General features: G+C 48.9%; 1 protein-coding gene across 1 annotated transcript; it reads left to right on the top strand.

The window, feature by feature from the left end:
- Positions 1 to 1,190: 1,190 nt before the first annotated feature.
- LOC128278172 (ADP-ribosylation factor-binding protein GGA1) lies at positions 1,191 to 4,365 on the top strand. The gene is made up of 5 exons (XM_053016840.1): positions 1,191 to 1,311; positions 1,388 to 1,548; positions 1,609 to 1,746; positions 1,819 to 2,323; positions 2,874 to 4,365. The coding sequence occupies exons 1-5, from the start codon at positions 1,278 to 1,280 to the stop codon at positions 4,112 to 4,114; spliced, it is 2,079 nt and encodes a 692-aa protein (XP_052872800.1). The 5' UTR covers positions 1,191 to 1,277; the 3' UTR covers positions 4,115 to 4,365.
- The last annotated feature ends 8,416 nt before the right edge of the window (positions 4,366 to 12,781 follow it).

Below are 12,781 nucleotides of genomic sequence, written 5' to 3'. Positions count from 1 at the left end.
TTTCGATTCTGTAGAGGTCATTGGAATCAACGATGTAGTGGGTCGGATTTTACAGTAAAGTTTCTTGCATCCCGCTAGGAGTCACACAGTTTGATCCGCACCGGCGATGCCCGACTGTTCCAGGAAATCCAGCATCTTTCATCGAACATCGAAGGGCCACCAAATCTGCAATCCATTGTGCCCTTTTGCCGCCCTTTTTGGTGCCCATCATCATCTGCCCCGAGCAGCTCCGGCAGGCATTGGCGCGGATCGTTTTGCATCGAAATTTCCTTTTTAATGTCAATTTGTCATAATCATGCTAATAGGTTGCTAATTTATGTCCGTCGGAACACAATGCGGCGTCCGGCGGTGAAGCTTGAAGGTATTCGGGCATTTTGTCCAGTTTGTTTCCTCTGTATGAGGCCCTTCGGACCCGGCTATCGGCACCGGGACAAGAAGTAGGAAGCGTTACAAGAGATATACGTGGCGCGATATGATGGCGGCATACAATTAAGTGCTGTTTGATTTCCAGAAATCGATTTTTTGTGCTCGGTTCTTGTGCAAAAGGAAAGGATGCTTCGTTAAAAGAATTATCCTTACATTTGTTCAGTTTCTAATAAGAAATTGGAGGAGCGCTTCCAACGAACTCACTCCTTCTCGATTCTCTACCGAAGGCAATATTCTACAATTAAAGCTTCTTTTCCCGGTAGATACTGGGTTCTTTGAACATAAATAACTCAACAAACGGCCTAGGGGCGTAATGTTTGCCATTTGGTAAATTGATTTTTTGAATCCTCTTTTGCGCGTAACCCTGTTTGGCTATGCAAGATGATCAATTTCGAGGATGATGATGCTTCTTAACGATGTTGAGCGGCTTAAGAGGCATCAGCAACGTTTCTGGAAACGTAACGGAAAAGGCATCTTTTTAAAAAGAAAATCGGTCGCACTCGTTTCTATGATTGACGTTCGGTGCGGCATTCTGTCTATATCGTTCGCTCCAAGGGTATACTCCGCCAGCACGTAGGTCTAGCGTTCGCAGCGAGTCTAAACAAAGCGCAGCTCCGTCACACGCGTAGCGCTCAGCATAGGCAAACGTTGCACGGGTTGGACAGGTCTCGTCGCGCTACAAAACCACAGGCCCGGCTCTCTCTGTGTGTGTCAAATTGCTGCCGTGCCGTGTGTATTTTGTGTGGCGATTGGCCATTCGTTCGCAGAATAAAGTGGTTCTCAAATCTTGTTTCGTTGTAACTTTAAGTATTTCTTGTTGCTTTCGGAGCGGTGTTACACGGCTCGGAAACATGGAGACGAAAACGGTGCTCGATGGATATTTGCGTATGTTTATGCGTAATCTGCATTGCGGCACCAAACGCAGCGATAATTAACTGCAACTCTTTCTTGAGGCGTATAGGTAAAGCCGTCAACCCGAACAACGACGATCTGGATGTGTCGGCGATTGATCAGTTTTGTTTGACACTGAAGAAGGACCCGTCGAAAATGTCCACGGCCCGCGAGCTGCTTGTGAATCGAATCCAGTCGACAAACCCGAAAGAATCGTTGCTGGCGCTAGAGGTATTTACAATATGGTCCGTCTTTTGGCATCGCTTAACTTCCGTTTTTCCCTTTTTTCAGGCTCTAGAAGAGTGTATGGAATCGCTTGGTCGCGAGTTCCGTTCAGAGATCAACAAGTTTCGGTTTCTGAACGAACTAATTAAGATGGTCTCGAAAAAGTACAACGGCGAGCAAACACCGCCCGAAGTTTCGGAACGGGTCAGTATGCTCTGTGTGACCTGTATTCAATAAAAATGGCTAATACTAAGATTATGCCTTTTGCTCGCACAGATCTTGAACATTATGCTGACGTGGACCAACAAGTACGATCCGTGCGAGTGTGATAAAATACAGGAAGCGTATAGTTTGCTCGCCACCCAGGGCATTCAGCACCGTTCGCAGCAGAACGTGATCATCCGGAATTCGGCTACGGCAGCTCCACGGCCGAGCAGCGACGACCGGAACCAAACTTCCGATAAGCACCAGCAAAAGCTTCGGCAGCTTATTAGTAGCGGCAAACGCGAAGATTTCGAGAAAGCAAACCTTCTCATACAGAACTTTTGCCGGGACGAGGAACGCAGGACGCAGATGAAGAGTCGCCGGTTGTCGGAGCTGCAGAAGGTGGCCGAAAATACGAAGCTGCTCGATGAGATGCTCGATCAGTACGGCCGGACGGCAGGCGAAACGTCCGACGATGATGCAGCAGTACTAAACGAGATCTATGAATCGTGCGAAAGTGCCCATCCGACGATTGTCCGGCTGGCGGAGGAAACGCAACACTGTGAGGAAATGCTCGGTAAGTACCCGCTGCACCGTCATTGGACCTTGACAATCCTCCCAAGTGTGCTCTCGTATGCAGTTATCTGTTTTATCTGCCTTTCTAACCTTGTCTAATGTGTTGTGTGTTTCCTCTGTTCTTCTCTATTCTAACCTCGACATTTAACACAAAACAAACGCCCATCGTTACCATCATCACCATCATCACACGTTTAAAACTCCACATGTTGCCTCTAAATGCCACTTGCCACTGCGCGCACAGTTGAGTCCCTTGAGAATGGCAGCAAAAATGTAGGAAATTTCTGGAGTTTAGCTAGCGAATTTGGTTAGTAGTATTTACGAAACTCCTTTCTTAATTCTGCGTTGCCGTTTTAACAAAGAAAGATTGTTGGCTGTTTGGTTAAACGATTTTTTAACGATTGCTTTTAATTCACTTTGAAGGCAAGCGTAGAATGTTTGGTTTTAGGTTCGGAAAGCTAATCTAAAGTTGTGTTTTTGTTTATTTCTACAACTATACGCGACTTTTCACACCTTTACATTGATCGTAACGCTCCGTTCCTATTCCACAGGAAAAATATTCGAGGTAAACGATGCACTGACGCAGGTGCTGGACAAGTATCGCCAAAAAGTCCTAAATCAACCGCCAGCAGGAGTAGCAAATGGCGATACGGTTGCATTCCGGTACACGCCGAATATCGTTGGTCCCGATCCGCTCGACACGCTGTTCGATGTGTCCGAAGACGGGACAGCGGGGATCTCAGGAGCTGGTGGCAGTAAACCGACAGCTGACCGTACGAATTACGACGACATTCTCAGTGATATATTCACGGCGAGCAGTGGTGACTCTGCTGTGACCGCGCTCGGTCACACAAGTCAAAGTATCCTGATGCCCCATTCACTAGCCGCTGCGCATCTTGGTCCTTCTTCCATTAAGTCCGACGGCACAGCCAATTCGAAAGATCATCTAATGGAAATTAACACGCTCTTGAGTAGCATTAGTGCTGGTACGATGGCGAGCGGAAAGATAGTTCCCGGGAAACCCGTTCCATCGGAGACAGCCGCAAAAGGTGCTGTACCTGGGGCACATAACAGTTCCAACAGTGTAAAGAATGGTGGCAGCGGTGGTAGCGGAGCATCGTTAGGACCCAAATCCATTCCGGAGCTTGATTCTATCATTACCGGAATGAAGGCAACACTCCTTTCGACGCCAGCAGCAACAGCGACGGTCGTTAAAAACGCGCAAGAAGAAACTGAATCTACAAGTGAACCCAACGTGACCGGTTCGGCAACCACAGAAGAGGATGATCCTATTTTGGCCCCTCCAAACCCTTTGACGTCGGTGCCAGCTACCCCGGATGGCGGAAAACCGCTAGAAATTAAAGCCCTAGCCGACATTGTGATCGATCTCGACAGTATTCAACCGAGTAAGGAACCCTCCCGGACGGTACTTGATGATAAGGAGGGACTGCAGATTACGCTTAACTTTGGTGCCGATCACCCGAGGCCGGACGTGACGGTGATTGTGATTTCAACCATCAATCAGGGTCGAATCGCCATTCCGAGCTTTCAGTTTGATGCGAGTGTGCGAAAGCCATGCAAATTGCGCCTGTTGCCACCGTCGGCCACCAGTCTGCCGGGTACGAAACCGTTCCGACCACCGGCCGATGGTATCACACAGGTGCTTCTGTTGGCTAATCCAACCGCCGAGCCAGTCGATCTGACCTGCATCCTGACGTACCTGGTGGGCGACGATCCGGATCCGATCAAGGAATCGATCGTAATGAAGGCGGTTCCATCGTTGAGAGACTAACGTTGTGGCGTATGCAATCGTAAGAGTGCAGCAAATCGAGAGATCCTGTGATTCATATGCGAGAGACAGTGAGGAAATGGTTCCAGAGACCCGAATTTGATGGTTACGAAGATTTTACTTAAGAACCTAGCATTCCCGTGTCGTGCAATGCGTGGCAAAGCTAATAAGATTAATAAAAAACGAACCCAGCTGTGGAACCTATCGAATGAGTTGTTGATGAAGCACAGTTCACGGTCCCTGTGCCGCGGACAGTAATAAGCGAGCGGTTATAAGCGAGATACACACAAAATAGTCAGTGCTGTAAAACCAAAATTAAACAAAGTTACAAAAAAAAAACAGCGACACGATCGTGTAGTGTTCTTTTGGCGGAGAATTGAGAATTGGGTTGGCAAGGCTGCGAATTGTTTTCAAAAGTCCGACCAAACTGGATGAAGGACGCGTCCGGTTCCCGGAGTCCTATAATGGAAAGTGACTGGGTTCGTTAGCGGCCCTTTCCGACGCCGACGGACATACGTTTGCCGTTAAAAAGAATCAAACTAAATCCCATTTAACACGGCACATTTAACGACCGCCAGCTGATGAGGTTCTTCGGCGTTGGATGGCGTTTAATAAATGGGTTTTAAACCATAAAACATTCGCGCGCGCCCAGACGGCGCTACGCAGAACCGTCGCGCGACCATCCGCGAGACATATTCGAACGCTGTGTGACAACAGGCTGCTTCTGGGCGAAAAAATGGGCGTTTAAGTCTTTTTCAATCGTTAACAACGATCGACGGAGGTTGAAGTTCTGCTTCCACGCTGTGGTCCACCCTGGTGTACCCCAAGCACTCATTATGCCCAATCGGCTTAAATACCCACATTAATAGCGACCCTGTCTGTCGATATGACGGCGTGTGCTCATAACTGCAGCATAAACCGGCATGTAAAGCGCGCTCGCAAAGGTCAACGGCGCCCGCGTCTCTTCTGTCCTGGCTTGGCTGGACCTGGACGAGCCGCACCCCCCTTAGCGTCCCAGCGGAATCGAAACATGTCAATTAGTCAACCAACCCTCGGATAAGCAAGCAAAGCGGCCTGTCAAAGTTGAAACCCCCATCCCGAGAGTCGCTTGTGAACGGGTAAAATACAACGTGTTTAACAGGGTGAGAAAAATGGTGCTGGACTGTCCACAACCGGATCGTTTTGCACACATTTGAAGTGCAGCTAACTGAAGACATTCCATTCGATTGACTGTCAGACTGCTGACACCATTACCGAACGCAGCCCCGACCACTGCTCACTGAAAATGTTAAGACAAAACTCAGACAAATGAAAGCATATAAACAACAACACTGGGCGAGCATACAACAAAAATTTCTTGCATATCAATTAGTTTGTCCGAGAAACGACAACGTGTCATCTGTCGGTGCCTGTCAGCAGAAATGATGCTGGATGTTTTCGCTTCACACTGCGGTAGCCTAATCATCGCCATCGGCTTTCCTGCACCTGCCCTGCCCGCACTGCCCAGCAGCTCTCGTTGTGTGTGCTGACCACTTCACTTTCCTTTTCCATGCTTAATTGAGATTTCAACAGTCGCGCGCCCGGCAGTTGACTGCACAGCGATCACTTCGCGCGCCCGATTGTTTGTATGTTTGTCGTGTGTTTTTGTTTTATGTTTCGTTGGTGGCAGCAGAAGAAGAAGAGTTTCTTGCAGCTTTTGTTTGTTCACACTTTACAAAGTGAGCAAAAATGGGCAGCATAAGAACGACATTTTTGGGCCCTGTTGAATGAGCGAACTGCGAATGTAGAACGCTAAGATCGTTCATATAAATAAGAGTATATGGCCATCAACAAGCGTTCTTTATTTCAAAAACGTGCATTGTCAAACATATCAGTTCCTTTTTAATTAACTTAAATGGTTTCCTTTTCGGACACTGTAACCACCACGTGACCACGTGTTGAGTGTGTTTTTTTGTTGGGCGCCAGTTGAATTGCATCATCTTCTATCTAATCTTGTCATTGCGTCGTTGGTCGTTGTCATACGATGATAACAAACGTGCCCTATCATTATGCTCTGATTTGTTACCAACGGTCATTGTTGAACGGTGGGCAATATAAGCGAAATACGGTCTTTCTCTCATTTGCAACGATGACTCGTGTAGTATTTAAAAAAAAACTTTTAGCGCCCTCTAATTCCCCGATCCAGTTTTCCACCGCGCTCATAAAATAGTAAAAGTCAACGTTCGGCTGGACCATAATTTAATAAAGCTTTTTTTTCTACCTCCACCAGAAGTGGTCCCTCGTGCTCCGGCTCTTTTCTGTTGGGCAAAGGCTCCGCAGTTTTAAAATGTTGCAGCACACCACAAGACAGAACGCCATTCGTAAGCGTGTTCCGGTCGGTTCCCATAAATATGCTCGACATGCCACACAGAGCATATGGAGCTGTGCGCGCGCGCGCGCCAAATCCCTAATCCCTCCCGCGGTCCGTTGGCGGAGAAATCGGCGCGCGATCGAGGCCGATTCCAGGTTTTTCTTCCTCCCAAGCGCGTGTGTTCTGCATGTTCCCCCGTCACACGAGGCTATTCTTTTAACAACCAATTAACTATTTTACGGTCGCGCATAACTTGTACGCCCCGCGCCAGGGAACGCTGGCGATAACTTCCTTCTCGGTGGTTCCTACGAAAGGCGCGAGCCCGGAGCAGGTTTGTCTGTGAAGCAGTCAAATCATAATCGAGTCCCGGTACTGGCTTCAGCACCGCGCGGTGCTTGTCTGTCTTCATTAATGGCGATCATCAGTATCGCGCCAACTCGCGGTGCTCTTCGGCGGGAGGTTTTCTACTTTACATTTTCGGTTTAGCTCTGGTTTCTGAAGTACGCAAATGCACTCCCTTAGAATGCACTTGTTGGAAGAATGGCGTTCCACGGGCAATATGTAGAGCGATCAATAAAACATAAAAACCAGCAAAGTGCGGCCCCGGCAGTTGCGGATACGTCACGCGCAATCGATGCGACATGGCCGCTTCGCACCGGCGACGTCACGGAACCGTTCCAAAGGAACCCGTGCTTTCCCGTCGATTGCACCTGGGAGTCGATACTGGCAACTGACCATGCGTCGTCGGAAGGCACGGGACCACGGTTCAGATCGGTTGTGACCGTCGGTGCGTTCGGATCGTATCTTCGCGTGTATCGCTCGACTATCGCAGGCACCAGATTCCGGATCGGTTCGGGTCGGTTCGCGGCGCTTAAGGGAATCGTTTTCTCCATAAAATTTCGCGCCTTGCGCGTGGTGAACGATCGTGAAACAGTGAAACACAAAAGCAGTTGAATTTATGGGCATCCTTCCGCGAAAAGACACACGCGAATAACCAGAAACGATTTAATTTCGCTACCAACGATCTCCTGCCGTGCGGAGTACGAGAAGATCCCCGCTGTGTCAGTAAAGAAAACCTGACAGAAATAATTTAATCGTAAGATATTGGCGAAAAACCTGCCCGTGCCAGGCTTTTGGTGTCAGGACAACTGCACCCGAACGGTTCGCGGGGGTTCGGTTTCGGGCCGGTTCGCGTACATTCCAATCGCAATCAAGCGATTGATTTAATTGAAAAGATAATAAATCCTTACCCCACATACTGGTGTGCTGGAAGAAGTGGCGAGCACCGCGTGCAATTGGTTAGTGTCCCTGTCCCCAGTGTGGCGGCCGCATTTCTTTCTGGTGCGCGCTAAAGATTTCCATCGAGTGTCGAGATCTCAGAGGCTGTCCGGCGCAGTCGAGTGCAGATGGTCGTTCAGTTTCGGACACAATCCCCGCAAGCCTTTGAGGCTCGTAGTGCAAAACCAGGTGAGAAGTGGGTGAAGTGAAGCAAGACAGGAAATTGCGAATAATGGATTAACAGTCGGATCGTAGGGTTAATCCTGTTTCTGAAGCAATAAATATAAGTTTGTTTCATCAGTGCAAAATAGTGTTTGAGCCAAAAAACTCGCCTGGTCGTAAAAACGATCCGTGAATTAATTTCCAATAAACACAAGGGCAACAATTCTGTTGGAAGGTACTTTAGCACGAAGGTGGTTCCAAATTCAAACGATTGTGTACCAAACTGCTGCATATTGTGTCCGGTGACTTCACTTCAAATCCTTCGCCGAGTGTACACAGCGTGGTGTCCGATTTTGGCATTAAGTTACCAGTGCACTGAGTTGCGTGAAACACGAATTGATCTCTTTCGGCTTTGTGGCGCCTTGCGGGTTTAAATTTGTGATTTGTGCACGATCGTGCGTGTGATCTTTCTGACGGTGAATCAAGTTTCATATCAGCTGCGTCGGTGGTGCGTCTTACAGGTGAGTTGAGTAACTTTGCTTAACTGTTTATTGCACAATGCGCCACACAAAAACAAATCTACATAAAGTACAGAAAAATTCATTAACTCGTCTTATGAATGCCCAAGATTCCAATATTCAACTGTTTGAACTATTTTTATTTACAAGCACTGCATTAGCAAAAAATATATGAAATAAAGTTTGTCATGATATTAACAAATTGTTACATTTTATCGCTTTGATTATCAAATCCCTTTTAAAAGTGTTTATACCTCACTGGAAACCTATGATCGTCACTGTTTTATTTACCCAAAAGTCTCTTCGTCTTAATTTTTATTGAAATATACCGAGAAAATGGACAAAACTGGTGCCATTTTGACGGATAGATTTTTAGCACGGCCACCATAGACTTGAACGGTGCATCAATGCATGTCAAGGTGAGAATAAATCATTCCATTAGCCAGCCATCTAACCCCGCGCAACATCAAACAGCACGCGAAGCATAACAAATCATCACCGCGCAAACAAATGGCGCTCGGCTCGCAAAATGCCAACAAAAAAGCTAAAAGGCACTGTGCGCATTGTCGCATTTCCTAATTGCCGACGATTTATTAAGACGCTCGCGTTTAGTGTCTGTCGGGCCCTTTCATTAGCGTCATGCAGCCCTTCTCGGGCCGGCGGAAGAAACAAACACATTTTTTAATCACACCCAACGAACCGGTGTCCTGTGGTGCTATAGTAGGAAGATATCCCGCGGCCACCACCACCATCATCATCAGCAGCAGCAGTGCAGCGCACAGTTGAAGCCAATCATAATCGAAGCGGCTAAACACTCACTCAACTAACGGGCCACACGTCGGGCTCATTTGCTGAGTTTTCCGAGAGGTTCATTTGTGCCCACGCGCGCGAGTCCACGAAGCAAGGAAAACTCCCGCAGTGGGCCAGGTCCGACGAAGGAACGCCAACTTCGCCACAGACAGCCGGACCCTGCGCAGCTCCAGCGGGCGTGGGTTGAGTGAGTGAGCGCGATTTGCATTAATTGCATCCATCAATCGATGGACCGATGTGCCTTTTTTAGGAAAAGGCAACCCCCAGAGCCCCCGGTTCGAGAAAGTTCTCCGGGCGATGCGAGCAATTAAATGGGCACCGCCGCGATGCGTCCACGAGACGCCACCAAAAAGGCCGCACCGTCATTGCTCAAACAAATTGAACTGCGATCATAAGTGGCAGACAGATCGCGCACGTCGCGGGTAACGTGAGCTGCCAGTAGCTGGTAGCCGTGCCTTCGGCACGCCAATGAGTGGCGCAGTCCGCGTCCACGGTGCAAAGACCGGAGGCTTTGCATCTCAATTACGACACCGCGCTGCGCTTGTGGCTATCTTTCCAAACAACGCACACGCACACTTGAGCACCGTCGGAGGGACACACCCCCAGGGCGCCCAGTTGTGGCCCGCACTACCGCGGATAGTGCCAATCATTTAATCAAGGGCTCAGCCAACTGTTCCTGGCGCCATCGGGTTGGGTGCGGCGTTTCAGTCGCTTATCAGCCATTTTAATCACACACCTTGTCGGGCTGATTGTCAGCCCGAAAGAGATTTTGTTAACCTGCCTACAAACTGTTAATGCGGGACGTTGCTCTATTTGTTTATTTATCTAATAAAACAACTAAAGGGCTTGCCTAACCAAACTATTTCAAGCCAGCCGACAAAAGTGGTTAAATTCTAATAACTGGCCCAAGTAAACATAATAATAAGCAGAAAAATATTATTAAGGATTTTAGAACATTTCTGCATTGTTGCTCGGACAAATTACAATGAACAACTGACGAAACAATTATTAGCATGATAAATTCTCCTTACAGGTCAGATCAGTCTCCTTACAAGTCAGGTCAGTCAGTGCGCAGTCAGAAAATGCTCGAGACAAACGTAACTCACAGTCGGCAACAGTCCAGAGCTTTGATTGCTCTTCTTATAACGTTCTCATAGTCATAGTCAAACGTAGTTAAAGCACTAGAGTTGCGCAAATTCACATTTACAGCTGCACACAAGGATAATTATTGTCTTCGCGAAGGACGCTCCAATTAGCGGTTGTGACCGCATCAGACAACATCAGATGACAGAATCGACATCAGGTTGAGATTAAGGCTGTGGTTTAATTGGACTAACAGAGGACAGTAAAATGTTTGTTTTTGTATCTTGAATTTCTAGGTCAGTATTGAGCAACTATCTGGTATTTGCCTGTTTTCCCAAGTCCAAATAACTAGAAGTTGTACAAATAAGCATCGGTATCAACAAGTACTAGAAGTAGTAAACATGACGCACATATCTCTGAGAATTGGACCTAGTGTTGTTTCACCTCCATCTTGCGTCTACAAACCTACCGCATTGGCGCATGTTGTGATAGTGTTTATGGTGCAACCAACCCACCGTTTCCTGCTACAAGTGTGCGGGGACAGTCATCGAGCGAGACATTGATCGATCACACAGGAGGGATCGTTCGTTCGTTCACTGCACCACTTTCGAACGATGAATTGCGGGACGCTCGCCGCTCACGTAACCGCCCGGTTGAGTACGCAACTCGGTACAGGGCGGCCTTTTGCCATCACGATAAGGCAACGATCGGTGCCAGGCGAGAACGGCGGCGACCGGCTGCGCTGAGTATGGGGGGGAAAAGGAGTTGAGAGTCGGTGTGATTGTAAACAATAATCATCCGACAGGGCGCCGGTGGGGAAGTACGGGAAACACGTTGTACTACGAAGGTGCCACGCGAGCGCTAGGGCAAGGTCACACGAGACCTTGCGTCAGTTTGCAAGAGCCACGCTTGCAGGAGCCACGTCACAGCACAGCACAGCGAACAGAATCACGCCACCATCTCGACAGCACACCTCGGTGGGCTTTCGCCACAATGTTGTCCAAGTTGATCGAGGGTTTTGTGGGTGTTGGGAAGCCCCCTCCACCTGTTGTTTTGGCGGGAACATACGAGAAGCTATCGAGCGTTTGAGTCATCCTGGGTAGAATTTGTCAGGAAAATACCGACGTCATCCGACCTGGCCAAAAACAAACATAGACATTCCTCGGTTCAGTGAGTCAGTGAATGGTGGTGATTCGATGCGAAGTGGGCAAAATTCGCCGAACGACGATCAGGTGATGCCCGGCCGGATCCCCCACAGCCAATCGATGCACACGCAATTCGCCGTTATTCGCCATTTTGTACCGGTGTGTGTCTCGTTCGATCTCTGACCGAATGGTCAATTTTAACGATCAATTCGAACGGGCAGGCGAAGCACGTCATCAAGCTGTTGTCGACCAACTCTGGGGGAGAAGACTTATGGTTCACCCTTCCTTGACGATCTTCAGCTTCGCGATCGCGAGCGAATCGAGGAAGATATGAATGGAGAGATACAACCCATTGAACCACACACACACGCGCGCGTAAACGCAGGCGCATAAAGGTAGCTAGAATGAGCTAAAAAAAGCTCGCCAGCACCACGTCACTACCCCTCCCAGGTGTGCACACAGGTGTGGAGCGAGCGGTAGGTAGGCGCTATCGACTACGTCACTCATCGTACGATACCTGAGGGTGGTTCGCAGCGTGGCTTCATCACGCGATCGCAAACCATGAGCTACGTGGAAGCGGCCGGCGGCCACATTGCACCACCACCACCGTTGGTGGCCACCAAAACAAACGGTAGCGCAACACGACGACCACCACCAGGTGTGCTGCTCGGTTTTCGCTCTTTGGACAGCAACAACCCCGGCCGCTTTTGATAACAGTCCGGGGCAATCGCAGCAGTTCAACAAGCGCTGCGCTGGTGACACTCCATTGGTCGCGAAAGATAAGAGGTCCTCCCAAATGGGGTCGTATCAAACCCTTCATCGAGTCCGCCGGATAAGCCGGGGGGAACGAATTCACGATCACCTATAAGATAAGGTGAGTCGGACTTTGTTATCAGCCCGCCCGGCGGACGCTATAATCACGCAATAGTACCGCAGAAGGAATCAGCCGCCTCGGGCCTCGGGCTGCGCTCGCTCGACGCGACGACGCACGCAAAACGAGTGCAGAGAAACCCGCGATCCTCGCGGGGTCTTCGGGTACATCGTACGATGTTTCATCCCTTCCCTTTTTGGCGGCGTGCGAAGAATGTCGGACGATACCGCGCGCACCACCCAGTCGCTGGCCATCAAGCGGCGCTGCTGAGTGAAGCGAGAGCAGAAGCCGTTGCCCAAGAGTTTCCGTTTCAAAGTCAGGTTGATCGGCTTCGTCTGCGCTTACAGGGTGGTGCCGTTTTGTTGATGCCTTATGCACAAGAAAGCAGGATCTCTTCTCGATAAGAGTGGAAGAACAGCACGTTCCGGTACTGACGTTTGAACGAACGGTTAA

This window comes from Anopheles cruzii, chromosome 2, assembly GCF_943734635.1.
Source record: "Anopheles cruzii chromosome 2, idAnoCruzAS_RS32_06, whole genome shotgun sequence".
NCBI lineage: Eukaryota > Metazoa > Arthropoda > Insecta > Diptera > Culicidae > Anopheles > Anopheles cruzii.
The sequence above is the reverse complement of the archived record's forward strand: the minus strand, read 5'-3'. Positions and strand labels throughout refer to the sequence as shown.

Coding starts and splice junctions, on each gene's coding strand:
- LOC128278172 (XM_053016840.1), top strand. CDS start 1,278: ATGGAGACGAAAACGGTGCTCGATGGATATTTGC. Junction 1,747..1,818: donor CGCCCGAAGTTTCGGAACGG/GTCAGTATGCTC, acceptor TTGCTCGCACAG/ATCTTGAACATTATGCTGAC. Junction 2,324..2,873: donor ACACTGTGAGGAAATGCTCG/GTAAGTACCCGC, acceptor CCTATTCCACAG/GAAAAATATTCGAGGTAAAC.